This window comes from Stegodyphus dumicola, chromosome X2 (genome assembly GCF_044657685.1).
Source record: "Stegodyphus dumicola isolate Sdum_Otavi_A_Nest chromosome X2, ASM4465768v1".
Lineage (NCBI taxonomy): Eukaryota > Metazoa > Arthropoda > Arachnida > Araneae > Eresidae > Stegodyphus > Stegodyphus dumicola.
The window spans coordinates 66,687,138-66,707,532 of NC_140781.1; the positions used below are offsets into that span (position 1 = coordinate 66,687,138).

The 20,395-nt window shown below is 32.2% G+C and overlaps 1 protein-coding gene across 3 annotated transcripts in view; it reads left to right on the forward strand.

The window, feature by feature from the left end:
* The first annotated feature begins 743 nt into the window (after positions 1-743).
* LOC118197628 (triple functional domain protein-like) overlaps positions 744-20,395 on the forward strand; it is a 430,606-nt gene continuing 410,954 nt past the window's right edge. For 2 of the 3 annotated variants that reach the window (XM_085809358.1, XM_085809360.1), the window contains exon 1: positions 744-1,716. In XM_085809358.1, coding sequence (XP_085665484.1) covers positions 1,564-1,716 — 153 coding nt within the window. In that variant the 5' untranslated portion in view covers positions 744-1,563. The remainder of the gene's footprint in view (positions 1,717-20,395) is intronic. The other variant, XM_085809357.1, reaches the window with a different exon arrangement.

A 20,395-nucleotide genomic window follows, 5' to 3' on the forward strand; every position in this document is an offset into this window, starting at 1 on the left:
TCCGAAAGTGTATGGTTTATAGGTGTATGTTTCCGAAAGTGTATGTTTTTAAGTGTTTATAGCAGCAGTTCAGTTTGACATAAGTCGTGTGCATCTGATTTACACAAATAAAGATATAATAATTTGTGGACAACTGGTTTCGGCCCTTATAAGCGCTTAAATTTTCGGCTTCTATAATTTTAGACGGAAAACTGCTCTAATGAGTCGAAGCTACTAAGCATATATAGTGGGTATATGCATTTTGCTCAAGTACATTTTTTAAAAAAAAATGTGCTTGCTTTCTCTGGTTTCATTCTTTTGCTTAACTGAAATGCTAGCAAGTTCTGCTTAGTGTCAGCGTTTTTTAATATTCTGTCAATCTCTTCTTCATGAGTTGTTTCAACCACAGGCCAGTTACCCTACTTTGATTTCAGTCGTGGCTTCAGTTATCTCAAACGAGAAAAGACCTTCCCCAGAAGGAAAGGAAGCAAAAAATAAGCAAAATGAATAAAATAAAAGTATTAAAATAATGTCTTTTAATATGAGCGAAGAACTGGGCCGGTTTTAATTTCGACACTATTTTGAAGCGTCCTGCTATGACGCAGAAGTCACATAAGCCTAATTTCGAGAGATATTTTTAGCGACTTTTTGCTCCGTCGTGAAACAAGAGTTGGCGTCTGGCGGCAAATATTTATATGAGCGAGAAGGACCCTCAACTTTTCTCTGGCAGCTCTAAAACAGCGCCAAGAGTTTAAGAAAGGGCTCGTCTAGATCCTCAGCAAAATGTAACTTTTTTTTTTTCCTTTTCGTTCTGCAACGTAAAAAAATACTATCTTGCAGTTAGAGGTTAGAACTCCGAGGCTCAAGGAAGGGCAAATAAAATAGGATTTTGTTTTACAGTGAGAGTGTTAAGAAAACGGAAAATGGATAATTTGCATCTTCTTGTTTGTTTAATTCAAAAGAGATTGTTCCTGGAAGTGATTTATATAATTACTTCGGAAAGTTCGAGATATTCATTAACCATTTAACTCAACGTATTTACGAATTACTTACAAAGTCAAGAAAGAAGTGACTGACTACACGATAAAAATAAACCCTCTGTGCAAATTGTTTACCACCTGATGGAATGACTTATTCTTCACATTTTGGCGCAAGAGAGAAATTTATCTTTCCAGAGTGTCGGATGAAATACAGTGCTTTGTGATGTCTTGGAGCACTCAAAACCCAAGTGAAACTACGCAAACATTTTTTTCTCTTTCCTTTTCTGACCATTTAAGAACTTTTGATAGAGACATAAAATTAAAAGTGAACACACGCGTGAAGGATTCGTAACGAACGTAATTACAGTTATTATTTGAAATTCATATTTAAGATTAACAATCTATATGATAATTAGTGACACCCTATATCTGTCTGATAATTAGGTTAATGAATCTGGGAATATTGTCTTCAAGCATCGTGGAAGCTTAAACTTATTTTAGTGACTATACATTTTACGGAAGGATTTATTACGGATTATCTGCTAGCAACCAGCTTATTTTCAAAGTATATAACGTTATTTTTTGGAGCAATTTTAGAACAAAAATGAGAAAACTAAGCTTAAATTGGTTTCGCAGTCTTTCATATAGTCCTACGGAAGCCTCTCAGCAAGGTGGGACTAATACTTCAGAACGTGAATACGCACGAATGAGACATTATTCCACAATCCCTGAGGACAGAAGATCAGAAATATCAAAGGTAAGTAACTTATCATTTTCTTTTAGATTGGTATTTTGATTTATTACTCCATTTCGAAATATTTTATTAATTAAAAAGATTTGAACATTCACGCGAATCTTTTTTGTGCGCTCAGGAAGTTCTTCAAAGATAGTAAGATAAGATATGACTTACCAAAATAATAATTTAGTAATAGATGTAATATAGTAGCCGAAACGTGGTAAACGTAAAAAAAAATGCAACGCAATTTAATAGCAGAGCTAAAGAATGGTTATGTTATAAAGCTAACTTACGGTGTGCTAATTATAAACGTTTTGATTCAGTAAGATCATAACAGGAATGTTGCAGAGTTTGAATGCTTAGTTTAAATAAAAGTTTCCTTTTTCCCGCAGCTGAAAGTAAAATAGTGTACGGTTTGTATGCGGTTTAAATAAAAGTTTCCTTTTTCCTACTGAATCAAAATAGTTAACTGAGAGTACAGTTTTTTATGCATTGCTTCTTCAAATTTAGATTTTCTGTTAAATTTAAAAGAAGTGCTCAAATCATTGTAATCTGAAATTTAATCCATTTTGTATTGCGTCACATTCAGGTGTTTCAAAAGATTTGTGTAAGCATTTGGCTTATACAGTATATACATACTTATTTCAGATGAAAAAGAAGTAATTATTTGAACTTCGTTTACTTCTGTGTGGAGATTGCTAGTCTTTTCGGAGCGGAAAAAGTCAAATACATCCTCTCGGAGAATTGAATCACAATTTTCCAAGCAGCTAGCTGGATGTGTTCACCATAACAAAAGCATCTGCGGAATGACATAATTCTTTACATCCCGATTGAGACCTCAACTCAGCAAGCATTCTAGTCAAACTGTACTTACTGGATGAAAGTTTTTTTAATACATATACAGACGTTTATATAAACAATTTTGTTAGAGTTTACGATATGATATATGAGAATAGCTTCTTATCTTTGATTTTAAAACTTTCTTGACTTTAATTTTTCCGTTTTAAAACTAATATTAAGTTACTCTTAAATGAGGGCGGCTCTTCTTCGGATGTGTTACCTATGTTTAAAAATGTATGAACAATAATAGCGAATAAAATATAAACATTGCACATTCCGAATAGATTTCAATTATTCTTATTATCAGACAAAACTGATACTCGTTCATTATTTTTTAAGAATGTCATGTTTCTGTTCAAGTTATGTTACTTAAAATTGATGAATTTTAAAATCTTACAAATAATGATAGTTTACTACGCATGCGTAAAATAGTGCATCGTATGTATATCTCTAAATAACATTAGTCTTTCCTTATACATATTGATTACTTATAAATAAATATTTATTTACTGATTTTACGAAACTAATGATAAAATTTAAGAAAAGATAATAGGTTCTTCACATAATAAGTGTTGTTTGAGCAGAAACAATTTGAAATTTGAGCGCAAAGCGAAAATTGTAAATTAGAATTAAAAATAATTAAGTATAATTAATTTATAAACTGTCACGAGGTTTGAAAAAACGATATACTGGGTGCTGTTTTATAAATAAAAACTCATAGCAACAACAACAATAATAATAATTTTAAACAATAACAGTTATTCGAAGTAATAATAATATCAACCGCAACGACTAACAGCAATAACAATAATAATGATCAATGTCCCAAAAATAAGAACATCCGTAACAAAATTGCAAAAATTACCTTAACTTGAATTTATTCATTTAATGTTTTTCCATCATATCAAAGCAAAAGAAAGGCAGCAAACTGTTTTCGATCTTATTCATTCAGTCAGTAGCTATTAAGTTACTTAGAAACGAAAGACGTTCGAAAAGCATTTTTACCATTTTAGAAAATTCTATTAGTACGTTATATTTTTATTTCATTATTTCAGATATCGGTGGTTTATTTTCTCTCCTGAAAAGCTTAGCCGTTTTTACATTTTTGTTCCAATGAAAACTTTTGATACTCTGTATTTAGATTTATAGACAATATTTCATTTAATTATTTTATTATCGCAAAATAAAATTGTGCACTAACTGGGCCATTAAACATGCTATAAATATTTATTTCAAATCTCCAGTAAAATGTATGGCATTCTTCACAAAAGCAGATGGACTATTATGAAAATAATGTTAATGTGAATGCCGATGACTGAGGAGCGTATGTAAACGTACAACTGAAATGAAATGAAATTTCATTACATTTAATTTGCCATAAGGCATTTCGCCTTAAACATAAGAGTTGTCATGTTAAGTGTCATTCATGGAGGCTAAGAATTGAAAGGAAATACATGTAGTAAATGTAAAACGAAATGGAAATATGTAATATGCAATCTGTTAAGTCCGATATTAAAATGCAGCATTGCTACAATGCAGCAGCGGCCTGGTAGTACGAAAGCAGTAATCCTAGAAGACTGTTTATTAATATATGATGAATCCTAGCACTGAGAGTTTACCGAAAAGTGCCTGTGGCGTTTGCTACATCATAAACATTATTTTTCTGCTTTAAGAATTACTTTACACTACTAATTTCGAAAGAAATACAATTTATTATTCACTTTTTAGAGACGATCTTTTTTAAACGACATCATTCTACGATTATTTTCATTTCTACTGTTGCCACTCACAGTCTACATAAAGTTGTACGAAAAAAAGATTATGTATGGTTTGTAGAGGTTACACTACTCCCCTTACAAGCAACATAGTTGCGATAAAAAATATTGTTCTCACATAAATACTTATATTACAATAAACTATATAAAATAAACTATATACCTACTATTTACAAAATATTGGAGTCATTATATGAAAAATTAGTATACAGCATTAAATATTCACGTAATCCTGTAACGTGCTGGAAAAATAATTGTTCTTCCGCTACGTGTTGTTTTAAATTTTAAATCATTCGTCTTTCCATTTTCATCTCCGTTTGATGGAATAATAGGTTTTTCTTTATTTGTGAGTTTTGGAGAATCATCCTCACCTGAGGCGAACAAATAAGCTTGTTTTAATCGATCGACGGAAACATTGGTGTCTTTTCCTTTAATTCTCTCTGTATAATATTTGTCATTCTGGCAATGACAGGAAAAGGTCCTTCATAAGGAGGTTCTAATGTCTTTTTGACACGATCCACTCTGACAAATACATGCGAACACGAATTTAAATCTTCATGGAAAAAGAACTTCTGGTTTCTTTTGAATTGACTTTTAATTGGTTTTAATTGTTCCATTTGTTTTCGGAGTTCACTGGTGAAAGTATCTGGTTCTAATTTGGGTTTGGGCTCTTGAAAGAATTCTCCTGGTGGCTTCACTGATTTACCATAGACCATTTCTGCGATGGAGCAATTGGCATCATCACGTAGAGATACGCGTATACGAAGGAGTACAGTTGGTAAAGTTGCACTCCATTTGACTGAATTGTGAGCTCTAATGTCTGCTTTTAATGTTCTGTGAAGTCTTTAAATTTTTCCGTTGCTTTGCGGGTGGTATAAAGAACTGATAGATTTTCATAGTTACTGAAGAATTTGCGCAATTTAACTAGCTTTCTGTCTTCGCTGTATTTTCCATAATATTTAGCGTTGCTAACTTCCAGGTCACCAAATAACGTAGCGGTTGCTACATCATAAACATTATTTTTCTGCTTTAAGAATTGCTTTACACTACTAATTTCGAAAGAAATACAATTTATTATTCACCTTTTTAAAGACTCTTTTTTAAACGACATCATTCTACGATTATTTTTGTTTCCTACTGTTGCCACTCACAGTCTACATAAAGTTGTACGAAAAAAAGATTATGTATGGTTTGCAGAGGTTACATGCCCATCACAGGTTATTTGATGAAATCGAGCGTCTTTCTATTCAGAAACGATGTATAAATGAGAAAGGCGTAAAAATGAAATTTTAATTTCCTATGTAAAACATATATATTAGCTCTCTAATAACAACTCCAATACTTCTAACCTACTACTGATATTATGAGATTTTATTATCGTACTTTCAATTTGTTTAAAATATTAACTGTGTTGAAACAAATTTAAAATTAATTAAAAAATATTTAATTACTATTAATATTTTAAACAATTACACAATTTAAACATTTGTTTTATAATTGATATTTTAAAAATGACATTATTATAAATTTAATATTTTTAAAACCATAAGAACGCAAGTTTGTATTCGCAGTTACGTAAAATTGAAAAAAAAAAGCCACACCTTTATTTGAATTATTATCTTAAATAAGTAAAATTTTTCTCCCAAGAGTATTTTAAAGCAAATTTTAACTTTTTTTAAAGAAAAGTCTTTAGTTGTTGTCTGACATATCTGTTGAATCTTAAGCAAAACGCTCTGAATCGAATTCAGTTCCTGAAATGTTTTCTCGCTTGTATTATACAGAAATATTTCACACAAAGAAATTTCTGAGGGTTTCAATGCAGTTAAATAACACTTTGAAAAGAATTTAGGATTATTTCTTCATTTTATTCTTCATCCGCGCTGCTTAAAAGTTCATCTTGTAAAATGTTTTCAATCAGTTCTTCAACTGTGCATTAATATGAAGTCATTTTATTGGCATCACAATTTACGTATTTCTCGATCGTAATGTCTAACCTCAGTTGTTTCCAATATTCTTCATTCATGATCACAGTTTCATCAATGACTCCGAGTTCTGAAAACCCCTCTTTAATGACGCAATTTTTAATTGTTTGTAGTTTTACTTTAATCGAAGCAAGTGAAAGCATATTCATAGCCTCAAGAATATTTAAATTTTAATGTGTATCTCTTAAATATTATATTTGAATTATATTTTGAAGGGTGGTTTGAATTAACCTTTACCTTTAGAACATTTAAGAAAACAACTTTCAAATTTTGCAAAAATCTATCATTTGAAGATGGATGGTACACTAATACATAAAAAATAATATTTTGCTATTTTTTCTCCTCATAGTTTTGTCTATTTTCTTGAGACATTCTGTAAAATGCCTATAGTCATCCATGCTCTCCTATTTGTTCTATATTCTAAAAACAGAGTTTTAGTATGTTTAAAGCGACTCAGTTTTTGTTACTTCTCGTCATTAAAGGAGTCACTTTTTCTGTACCATCATCAGTTGCAAAAAGTAAAACAGTGACACATTCTCTACTTTGCTTAGTTCTGTGAAATTGATCATCTTTGAATGTTAAGGTTCTTGCCGGCATAAGTTAAAAAAAAAAGAGAAGTTTCATCAGCATTAAAAATGTCTTTTAATTCATATCCGTAAATTTGATGGATGAATTCTTGAACTACTCCGCAACTGACTCAGCAGGAATTCTTTTTGATTCTCCATTTATTATATGATATGGGATTCCATGTCGCATTTAAATTTATGCAGACATCCTATTCAGCCTAATTGCTGTTTATTTGGACTTTTCGATTAGCATGGGACCATTCACTGGAATATTGGATGCACGACACAATGAAAAATTTTAGCAAAATGACCTCGACCTCTGGAAATTTTCCATCTTGAACAAGTAATTTCTTTGAAGCAGAGTATCTACAAATTTCTGTTCTTCTTCAACTATTTTTCTGTCATAAAAAACCGTTTTCAGTGTTGTCACAAGAGTATCCAGTTTTTCTGCTACCTCAGCTTTCGTCAAACAAATATTCTCAAGATTTGAATCTGAATTCCATTTATGGTTTGATTCTAGCCGGGGAAGGGGCAAAAGATATTAAATCCTTACACTTTATAAACACAAATGCAGACCACATGCAATTCTGCATATCATACATATTTATAACAGAAATACTTTTCTTAATATGGATTTAATATTCTGTACTGAGGTTTGAAGTGGGACTCTTGTTTTTCGAAGGAATATTATGAGTAATGATTTGAATGTATTCAAAATGCATATGAGTACGAGATGATGCAGATAATTTTTTTGTTTTTATCTCATATAACACAAAAGTAAAAAAAAACCGTTAAATTAGTATTATTTAATAAAGATAAAAACACGAAGGCTATAATGTCTGGGTTTCATCTCAACTTTGACAGCGTGCACCAGACAGGATGGCATCAGAATCCTTTTTCTATGCTTCTCTTAACCACTAACACCTCGAGAGGCCTCTCAGATGGACAGAATTTAAGTGCATCCATCACTCAAAGACCCTGCTTTCATAAATATCCATGCCTTATTTGAGGTTCGAGTCCAAGCGCAGAGTGTAGGAGTCGGTTAATTTTCGCTAACTGTCATGTAGCGCAGGATAGCTAGAAAAAATATGATTTCTGAAATTTAAATAGTTAGCTGCTAGAAAGCCACTAATTGTCTCTCAGTAAGTTACAAACATTTGTTATTCTAGATAGGCCAAAAAGAAAGAATTTTTGAAAATGAAGAACAGTGAAATAATGTTAGTATCAATAATGTTTCTGAATATTTAAGCATCATACTGCCAGCATTGTATTTTCCCTTTGTTTGACTTGTAAAGAAGGTATTGGATAATCCAATAGTGACTTACTGTCAGTTCTGTATTTCGCCAAAGGCAAATAGAGATCGATTACTCTACCGCTACAGGCATTACAAGACACATGGAATTATTTCTTTTTGCTTCCAGAGTACCTTCTTCTGTGCTCGTATAGCAGTTCCTTGACATTACAACTGACACATTCATAGAACCTTTTCTCACTATGTTAGATCAAGGGTCATCTAAATTTTAAATATGAGCTAAAGCAGATTATGGTGAAAGCTGTTTTCACGTAAATGAGGGATCTGGGTTAACTGTGTTTGAGAAAAAATGAAACTTATGCTTAGCAGAAATATAATAACAGAAAAACTGAAATCAGGCTCTAAAAGATTAAAAATATTACACTGGATGTAAAAATAACGTTTCTGTAGATTTGAGAAACGATATGTTATGATTTTGTGTTCAGTTGCATTGTAGTATAAAGAAGAGCGAGTTATGTATTACTTTTGTTGTTGGTGATAGTTATGGGATTAAACAGCAGTTACAAAATGGTATTACGTAATTGGTCTGGTTTGGTTTATTTAATTGTGACAAAGCACTCGAGGGCTATCTGCTTAAGAGGAGGGATGCCTTCGTGGAGGACTTTTTAAGGAACATAGCACGTATACACGCTATACACGGTTAAAAATCCTACATTAGGTAATTAAATAAGTGCAAAGAAAGAAAAGAGATTTTAATTTTTTTAAAAAACATTTTTGGTTTCTTTTTTTTTGTTATTTTTCTGCTGTATATTTAATTTTCCTTGTTACTGTTTTTTTTTTGTTTTGTTTTTATAATTTTATATGTCTTTAATGAAATAAAAAATTATTTATTTTTTCTTATTTCATTTCTTTTCACTAAGTGACCGTTTTCTTCTTTTTTTGGTTATCGCGTCTGAAGTAGTTCTGGAATCAATAGCTCTAAACTATGCCATTATTATCTAAAAAAGGTTTTAGTACCCCTGGTTATTCTAATAGAAAAAGTGAGACTTCCATCAGCGTTCTAATATAATTCGCTTCTGCTTCTTTAAGGAAAAGAAGGAAGACCATTCAACTTTCATTTACAGATTTGCTATAATTTTGCAGCTTCCCATATATTGCTTGGGATGAATTTATTCTTCGGTTCATTTGGTCTCGGTAATTATTTGGCATCTTGGTTGTTTGAAGGTTGTTTTTACTTTTGTTTTATTTTAACGCCTTTTAATATTTTGTTGCTTTTACTTTAATTGTATTATGCTGCCTTTTAATATCGTATACTTTGCTTCCCCTACCTTGAGTTCTAAAGAACAGTGATTTTAACAATAGGAGATACGTAATACTTCATTAACTTTAGAGTCATATTGCAGAAAATAAATCTACCTATTACGGATATTCCTGCAGCAAAATTTTCATTTATGCGTAAACATGATACTTTTATATTCTGTACTCTGCATAATTGTATAAACTGGAAATTAAAAACTGTCCAGTTGGACAGTTTGGATACGATTTAAAGAAAAAGTTATTAATTTTACAAACATAACATGAATTGGACAGTCTTAATACTTTTTTCTTAAACGGACATTTTTTTATAGTTTTTTTTGAGCAGAAAAGACAGTTATACCAATTAATAACTTCAATGAAGCGGTTAAAAATATATAAGCACCTATACCTTTACCAACAATATATCAAGCCAATGATCCACCCTCTCTAATTAAGTCATTTTTATAGTGAGGTTAAATGGACTGAAGAAATTAACCTTTACTTTACACAATTTCTATAATCATAGAATTTTTTTGCTTTTTCCTTTTACCGTATACCCCACCCCCCCCAAATTTAGCGCCAGGTACTGAAAATTTTTTAAATATTCGCGCAATTTTTCCCTTCCTCAATGCGCTCAAAGAACAAGTTCCCCCTTTAAATTTTAAAATAAATTTGTTTACGTAGTGATTGTTTTCCTCTTACTAACAAAGACAAACTTTCCCTGCAGGGCACTGGGAGACCTTAACATTACCACTCGTACACAAGGACCCTTTTTCCGGGACAACTATACCCTTTGCATTTCAGTACCCCTTATTAGCTTAAATTATTGCCATCTTCCCCTTTTTCCTCTTTTGTTATTTGTCTTAGCGATCGCAAATCGCAGGTGAAAATGTCTTCCAATTTTCGAAACGTTTACAGCCGTCAAACCTTCCGCTACAGATGTGCCACATTTTACGTTGGATCTCTACTCATACCCCACTATACTAATTGATACCTTCCTACTGACAAACTTTCGAGCTCGAATAATTGCTCCAACGTGCTTGCGTTTCGCAATTCCAGAAAGTCTTGAAATTGCAGCATCAACCTGTTCAGTTTAATTTGGAAGACCTGTGCAGCGGGTTTTTTCCCCATAAAATAAATTAACCATTTGTATTTTTCTCAGTATAGACTCAGTCAATTCTTTGAACTTAATCCCGTATCTACTAAACAATCCGCTTCTGACTTTGCCCTGTCTTTCACCACGGGAGTTGCTTTTGCCAATACTTTGAATGTAAAATTCTCATTGCTTGATTCTCCCAACAAAACTTACCAGTTCAGTGCCTGTCCCCTCAGTAAGGTGGTTGCTATGGTCACCTTCTGTATATTCTTCAGCCGGGTAAAGCAAGAAATGCAAATCCAATTGTTTCGAAATGGTTATTACGGAATTTCTGCCATCGAACATAGTTTGTGGTTTCACTGAAGCGCAAATCCTTTCGTGGGACTTAATGATGTCGGTTAAGCTTGTGATCTTGGGTTGTGGGGGAGTGCAGACCAAAAGCTGAATTCTGAGCCAGTCTCGTGCTTTCGTTCAGACGGTACTCTAGAGTATGATTTCTGTGGTAGTATAAACTAGTATCAAATTCCTAACAGACATAGAGTGAATTATCGCTGGTCTCACGTAACAACAGAGTCTTGAAAAGGTTTAAACAATCCTTTTATTAAAACAAGACCTGAACATAAATGCACGTCTCATGCTTGACAAGATCAGCCACCACTTGCGGCGATGTAACTTAAAGGAACAGTCAATTTCAAAAAAGTTTTAAATTTAGTAGTCAAAGACTACACAATTTACTAGTCAAAGACTACACAATTTAGTAGTCAAAGACTTTACAATTAACTTTACGTGGTATTGGCTCAAAACGTGTCACCAGCATAACAATTTAACAAAAAGGCGAAGAATTATAATCTTACCAGAGCTGGCGAAATTAGTAACGTGGCGTCGAGAAGCAGAAACACACTCTGGCTTATAGTCTAAAACTTTCGACTTGAATACTCTCAAACTGATTTGCATTCTGGTGAAGAAACGGAAAGAGAAGTGAGAGTAAAGGCTGAAATTATGAATAACTAGCTAATTAAAATAATAATAACCCTGCAGGTTCATATAAACTGAAGTAAATGACCAACGACTCTTCTTTAGAATCCATTCTACATTCTCAAACATTTGCGTTATTGCATAGTAAACATATAAATTTAAATAAAGTAATAATTTTTTTTCAAGTGCATATAATCAAATCAAGTAATATTAGTGATGATTAAGGTAATATTAGTGATGATTAAGGTAATATTAGTGATCTGTTAAGAGGGATGTCTCACTTCTCTCCGTAAGCTGTTTTCAGCTAGGATTCTGTTTCAGCCTTTTTGGACTCCAGTGAACACAAACTCGATTTATCCTAAAATATAGATTATTTTCCGACCCAACTTTTTAAACTTTGTTTCATTTCTAGCGCTGCAATTTAATAACTTTTAGTAATTTAGTTAAACAAACTAAAAAAACTTGAACTATTTTATTATGAAAATGAATACTGTTACTGTGACACCAAGGAATGTTTGCCAAAGCAATACAATGTTGTTATCTCAGTACAAATATTTTGATTTAAAACATTAAAATAAAAAAAACTCTAACATTTAATTCATTAATTTAAAGTAGTAGTTTTAGAGTTAAAAGTAAGCTGAAAACTGAATTAATTCCGGTTTTTAGGATTTGTTTTAATTAATTTTTTTAACATGGCAGCTGAAATGTAGGAGGCATTTGTGGAAGTGATTAATTAAATGATGGCGGATTAATGGACGTCTTCTCTTACATAATGATTTACAGGGTTGAATTCATAAAAAGTGAATTAGGAAATAATAGATTAATGTGTTTTCATCGTAACCGAAGGTATCTTTTCAAAACCTTGAATTTAGCACTTTTTAACAGTAAGTATATTTAATTATCATCTCGATGAAAGGTTCGTTGTGGATAATGTTTTCAACTTTATCTGCATTAGGGTCTTTTATTCCTTTATTTTTCTTTTCATCCTTCCAGTAGTTGAGTAAAATTTTATTGGCTTATAAAATCAATATATTTTTTCTCACGGCAAAGTTATTTTTAATTGTTTCATTATTATTTCAAACGTTTTATACTGGAAAATACCTTGCATCAAATTAAGGCTGGTCTCATCTATTTACATTTTCTATATTGGTTTCATCAAAAATACACTTTTTTCAATATTACACAGTTTATGTTTTAGCAAATACGTTAAAAATCTAGTACACTTACACTTTGTGATATAAACTAATTATTAAACCGGAATTGTTTAGAGAAGGAGAACCTTTTTGATGAACGAGTTTTGTTTCAAATCCAATTAACTACTCTTTTATTCAAGTTACTGGGCCTTTATCTTTCTTTTTTTAAAATTTTTCTGATCAAGCCCTAAAAGTGGCTGCCGAATACTGGTAGTTCGACCTTGGTTCGAATCCAGGAGAACGGAATGGCTGTATAGTTGCCGTTTATGGTTTTCCTCATGTGTAACATGAGTACGATAATCCCCTTAAATATCCTTCACGAAGACACCCTTCACCTGAAGTGGATGCCCTTTGTGTGCTTTGCAATATTCACACAACAAAATACCATTTTTTTAATCACATTGCTCTCTCCTGAATTATGCAAATTTATGTATATGTCGGCCGGAACGGTCCAAGCTTATATTCGCCGAATACCGCAGTCACTTTTCTATGCTTGCCTGTTTGAGTAACGCTCGTGTCTTCGCTGAGCTGTATTCTCTATTATTTAAAATGTTATATGCGGAAATACTATTGGGGGTGTAGATTGCACCCATTGTGCTTAGTGATTTCTACAGAATGTGCTTCTAAAGAATTGTTTTTGTTCAGAAATAAAATGGGTTCAATCGTCATACCGGTTCCATTTGATTGCAGTTACATGTTCCATTATACATCGTGTTACAATTATGCAGTTATACATTGGGACGCTGATTCATCATCCCAACCACCACCTCTAAGTCATCATCATCATCATCCCAAATACCTCTAAGTAATTGGTTTCATCATCTGGTCAGTTCTGTCATCGTTGCAACCAAATTATATCTTCAAGATGGCAAGATAGGGGCCGTCTCTGCCGCTAACTCCAGTGGATAATGTATCTGCAAATGTTTAATCTGTAAACTAAAAACGGACATTGCGAAGCAGTTATTCTACTAGAGGAAAGATTTTACAGCATTTCGGACTACTGCAAAAGAACTAATGATGCAAATGTGTTGTATAGAGACATTGAAGACATTTAAATTAAAATTAGGAATTAAAAGACATAATGTTAATTAAGTTAATAATTTTCTTTCATATTTTACATCTTACATATATGTATGTATATGTACATGTATACATATATACATAATGAATAAATACAAAATAAAAAAGGCTGTTGAAAACCATATTTAGTTATGCGTTTATATATGGAAGAACTGGTGATAATATTGTAGAATAAAAACAAAATTAAAACTTTTAAATCCAGCCATAAACCATTCAAAATAAAATCGAGAAACACAGTGACGAATTGCATGAAAAAAGCGGGGAAAAAGTGTAAACCAAAAAAGAAAACAGTAAAAGGAAAAAGATTATTTACATCCTTCGTCGCATCGTTGTCGGAGGTTTGTACAACGAAAAGAAGTAAATGAATCAGCCTGTATCTGAACTGATAATAACAGAAATTATAAATTAGAATTTACTACTTCAGTAAACAATAGAAAATCAACCATAGAAATTTTTGTCTTTATCAATCCAACCTCTGGGGGCCGGAGATTTTAGAATAAAAATGAAAAAAAAAAAAAAAAAACTTACAGACTAAGTAACTAGTCCATCTACATACAAGGGAAATAACACATGAAATGTATTACACCATAAACAGGAAGATATAATAAACATGGAATAAATGGATGAGTTAGTTCTCGAAATTGTAACAGCATAACAACGATTCTTTTGAAAATGAAAATTCTGAATATTACATACATAAAATTCTAAACAATATGAAACAAATTCGATATAAAAGTAGGAGGATATAATTAAAAAAGAATAAATGTGGTCTTCTGAAGCATCTAGAGGTATTAGGCGTTTTGTGCAAAATTAGAATTAAATTAAACCATTTAATAAGAATAAACCTTCCAACGCAACATTAAACATGTTTAGTAAGAAAAATGAAAAAATTATTAACGGGAAAATAAATTGTAAAGGAAAAATTAGCGAATATAGGTGAAACTGGAAATTTCTGGTTTATGGTAGTTGTTAATAAAATTATATTCTTTAACGAAGAGGAACAGGTTACAAATGGTAGTTTAACAGGTGTTACACATAGGAATAGCATTCATTTGCAGAAATATCCCAGGAACATGTATAAAAATGTGCAAGTTGAAAGTAAAAACATTACAAAATGTGTCCGGAAAATGTAATGTGTGTAAATTCAATTTAGCTAAAAATTAGCTGATTAAACATATTAAGCATAATTAACATATTCAGTTAGCTTGTTAAACATGATATTTACTACAAATAAATTCAATTAGTAGAAAAGCATGAAGCATGTGCAATTAAAAGTTAACTGGCTCAACATGATATTTAATACAATTCATGTTGGTGGAAAAGCATGATGTTAAGCATATGTAAGTAAACTGTAACATAAAAAGTAAAGTAAATGTTAGTATTGCTATTGAAATTTATTTCTAATTCTATTATTATAAGAGTTTAAAAAATACTATATGCTTATCTTTAGCAATACTTAATTTCTTTTTTCAGATTTTTATAACCGTGAAAAAAGGTCCCCCTTTTTTTCAAAAACCTAAGCCGTTAAAAGTACATGGCCGGAGACGTATTACCCTAAAAGGATAAAATCTTTAATTGCGTTTAAAATTTCCGTGAGTGGGTCATGCTGTTATGTTTAACTTTAACTTAATTGATATTCGAGTATGTGATCAGCGAGATTTTCCCTGCGAAAACCACATTTTTTTTTTGTGTGCGAAGACCACCGTCGTGTGACGTAGAAAGACCACGTTTTTTAGTTTTTGTTTTCTAATTTTACTTTCAGAGGGCGCCTGTTTGATTCTTTCTTTAGACTGGATATGTGCATCCGTGCCGGATTGACGAAATTTCCGAAATGATTAACAGTCGGATACACATAACACCCATGCCTGCCTAAGAATGAAATACGCCCGACATTCATCAGTCGTAACAGTTGTTCCCTTTGTCATGTGCTTCTTAATCAGCGGCATCAGAATCTCCGCTGATCCTTTGTGGAAATCAGATAAAATAACAGTGAATAAGTGAAGAATAAATTACACGTGCGAAGGCGAACAATGAATGTGATGCTACAACATGCAAAATTATGAATATCGATATAAGAAACCAAAAAAAAAAAAAAAAAAAAAAAAAAAAAACAACGTAAAAGGAAGGTTGCTACCTCCGAACATTCAAATAAGTTAGATAACCAGGTTTTAACTATTATTGACATTGTTGGCGTTGTTTACATTACCGAGTTTTGCGGAAGTACTTCCAAATTTGCACTGAGCGTTTTCAAATAATAATATAATAATCCAAATTCTTTTTAGAGACATCAATACAAACAAATAGCTCAGTCAGGGAATCGCGGCAAAAAACTATACTCGTGGTTGATTTTTGCCGTGGATATCACCAGACGCCAGAAACATGCTTTCTGTTTCGTGAAAGGATAGTGCGTTGTGCGTTGCTTTTTTTTTTTTTTTTTTTTTGTTCACAATTAGATATGTAAAGAAAACATTTAATGTAGACTTATAATAAATTTATTTTTATATTTCATGATTTCTATTCCTAGCATCCCTGTAATAAATTAATAAATAAATATTTACCTGAAAACACAAATGCCTCTCTATGCGCATGCTGAAACACTTACACGTAAAAATGGGCAAGCAAGCACAAAATTTAAGAAATAAAATCCACGTAACTTTTACTTTCAGTAACTGGAAAATGTTATACTCATTTTAAAGATCTCTAAATTAAGAATGCGCGCAACTATTTTTGGGAAAATATAATTATTTTAGATCTGTTAAATACTTTATTTGCTTAAAACTAAGGAAGCACGAAGCAAAATAAAATGTTTCGCGCTAATTATGCATTTTCTAAACGCATAATTAGCCCGAAACGATTTTTTGATAATAATTAAACTTTCCGCATATTCTGCGCAGCCTAAATTTAAAAATAAAACAAAATGCATGTTCGGCATTAAAAATTGTTCTCGCATAAAATATTATTGGAATCACTATAATTGTATTAAAAACATAGAAAAAGTTTAGTCTCATGTTATTGTTATGATAATGATTAAAGAAATTAAATTTTATGTAAAATATGAGGATTAAATTTTCAATTTCGTAGAGTTTATATTATTATTATTAAAACATAAAAATAATTAGAATATGACATTAAAATTCTGCTTTTTTATTGGTATCTATTTTGCTTTTAATCTTCTTCGAAGAAACAGGAACAACAAATGTAAAATGCAAAAATAATCCATAGATGCTCTGAATTGCAGAATTGTTTCAAGAGTTTTAGAATTCGAATAATATTCGTAAACTTAACTAATGAAAGGTACTATAATGCCGATAGTTAAGAACATTGGGCTTCGTGTAATTTCAGTAAAAAATAACGAGTAGAAAATTCGTTAAATATCTTCAGGTTTTTAAATTCGTATAATTTTCGTAAAAATAACGTGCAAAAGATACCGTAGCTTTATTTCGCCAAAATTATATGTATATCTTTGGAGGCGTGCAGCCTGGGATTTTATTATGCTAGTTAATAATACTGTGAAAAGTGTGCAGTTTAAATAAGAATCCCAATTATCGAAATCAATGCGTTATAAATTTCATTAAGTGGCAAGGTGGTGTATATTTTGTCAAAATAATAGTAGCTAATATTTTTTGTTTTGGTTTATTGAGATTATGGCAAAGCACATTAGGGCAATTTTCAGGGATGCCTTCGTGGAAGACTTTCTAAGGAAAACTGGCTCGTATGCACGTTACAGATGGGGAAAACCACGAAAACGCCCATGCAGCCAGCCCGTTCGCAGAATTCGAACCGAACTGCCAGTTTATAGGCGACGTTACCGTTAGGCCGTTCACGGGCAGCAGTTAATATTGTAAATTCGTTGTTTGTTAATGGTTATAATGATATTCTGATTATTGCGCTTTTAATCTAGTTATTATCTAATTTAATATTAATTTTTTTCTGGACCTCATAACAAACGTTTTTGAGAACACAGTTGAATTAGACGTTCTTGTCAAAATTTTTACATTAGTTTCTAATTTTGACTAGCCTATTTAAATATCGCGATTCCTTTTATAAATATGATGAGAGTGCTTCGGTTTCGAAGTCGCAAGAAAGCCCTCTTGAGTGAGTTCTGTAATCTGTAGCAAATTCCAACTTTCTTCTAGCTTTTTACTCTTTAGGGTTACCTATTATTCGTAACATTAAACTGAATTATATTCCATCAAAAAATAAAAAATAATAATAAAAAAAAACCCTCTATTCCAAAACATCTTTTTACTTGACACTGTCATTTTTTCCATCAAGCACCTTTCACATTCCATACGGGTTTTTTTTTTCTTACTTTCTATTATTTTATCACTAAAACACTGCATTTTTCTAAAATATCTTCCAAATTAATATTGACGCTATGCACCACATCTTTTTCTTTCGATGAATTGCTGCATCCACTCATCATAATCATTTGGTGGGATGTATGTAGCAAGCATCATGCTATGCCATACCTCTTATAACAATGTCAAACGAAAATCCGTGCTCACGTATTATGCTTATCACTTATGCATTTGGAAATCTACAAATTCGAAAATCGCAAAATGTTACTCCAGGGTAGGACTTACTCGCGAGAACCTATTTGTGAACGAAGTTTGCCTGAGTAGACGAAAATTCAGACTAGTTTTTGGACTTATTTGAAGTGTTGCTGTTGCTAGGAACCTGAACGATAGCCGCTAGGCTAATCTATTTATCGTGGTTCGTTGTAGGCGAGATGCGACCCAAGTCGCGAGTACGTTTATCCGATGATGGATTTTTTTACCTCCGCTGCCAAGATTTCTTTATGCAATAGACTCAGCTATGACTGAGAGCGTTTTTTACTGCTTAAATGTACCTTCAAGATGAGGAGTGTTTGTGATTCTGTCATCCAAGCCCTTCGACTGATTGAAGAAAAAAGCGAATACGAGGAAACGCAAGGCGCATTGAATTAGTGAATCCTGATCTCCAAGCTCGCTTTGCCAAAGAGCTTTTTGAATTGAACAAGGGATGCAATCAGATGAAGACCGACACTGATATTATCTGAGGTAAGTGTGAAACCTTTTTTGGCGAGTTGCCCTGATATCGAAAACTGTGAGCTTATTCCCGCTGATTACTTTACCTCTCCGAGGAAAGTTGTTAAAACGCCTGAAGAGTTGTTTACACTTGCTATATTATGTGAGAACATGTCGAAAGAGAAAATCAGAGTCGTTAGGTATATTCAAGGAATTCAACCTCCCATCTGGTATAGTGGCTAGCGCCGCTGACTGCCGTGCCGAAGGGCCAGGTTCGAATTCCGGAGAAGGCATGGATGTTTGTGAATGTATAGTGTCGTAGCGTCATGGCGGCACTTTAAATATGCAGCGAGTCCTCTCGTGTGGTTTGGTAGAAGGGGAGAAAGATGGGATACCCTCAGACCCGTCCCCCCGGGGACTCTCCATCAAAACTGAGGGCGAATGCTGTCACCTGCATGGTGCTCAAGGCTGTTGCCAACGACAGGCGTATTGCCACGAGGAATTTCGTGGGCTGGGGGTGATGTTACTGTCAGACAAGTCAGCATAAGTAACAACAACAACATTATCTTTATGCTCGGATATATGTATCGTTCGAAAGTTGTTGACGTCATAGTCTGAGATAGCTATACCTTATGGAACCCTATCCGCCAATTGCGTTCCCCTGAGTAATCATAAGCATTGTTTACAACTTTCCCGATATGTAATTCAGGTAATTCGTTATCTTTTCCTTTAGAATTTATATTTCCTTTTACATATTTTTCATTTTTATACTACACCGTATTTAATATTTCTTTAGAAGGTTTATTCTTGTTACCTCAATTTTAATTTTATAGAAAACACATGTTAACATTAACTCCTCACAATACTTCAGAACAACATATTTATTCTTTTATATTTTCTGATTAATGTCCTGCTAGTTTTATCGAATTTTTGGCATTGTTTAGAATTCTGTTTATGTATTTCTGAGACTTTTCCTTTTCAAAACAATTGTTCTTCTACTGTAATAGTTTTGAGAACTAACTCATTCCTTTTTTTCCCATGTTTGTTGTATTTTATGTTTAAGGTATCATACATGTCATGTGTCGTACTTGTATGTTGATGGATTAGTTATTCAGACTCAGTCTCCTTGACAAAATATTTTAGATTTTTGCTCAAGTTTTAAGCAAATTTATGGGTTCGATGCTATTTCTTTACAATTTTTGTTCTTTCTGCATTTTTACTCTATTCACTCCAGCCTGTAGGGATTGGATTAATAAAGGCATAAATATCTATGATTAATGTTCTATGGGTTATTGAAGCATTAAATTATAAATTACAGTTTATTTTATCATCAGTTCAGAAACAGGCTGATTAATTTACTTCTATAGTTGCACCAACTTCCGACGGCGATGTGGCTTTTTAAGGATGTAAATAACCTTTTCTCTTTTAGTTTTTTTTTTGTTTGTTTGTTTACACTTTCTTTTTGGCACCTTTTTATGCAATTAGTCACTGCAGTTCTCGATTTTGTTTTGAATGGTTTGTTCCGAGACCGTTCCGTTTGAATATGGGATGGATTTAAATGCTTTATCTTCATTTTTACTTTATATATATAGTTTAGGAAATAAATTATTATATATATATATATATATATAAACTT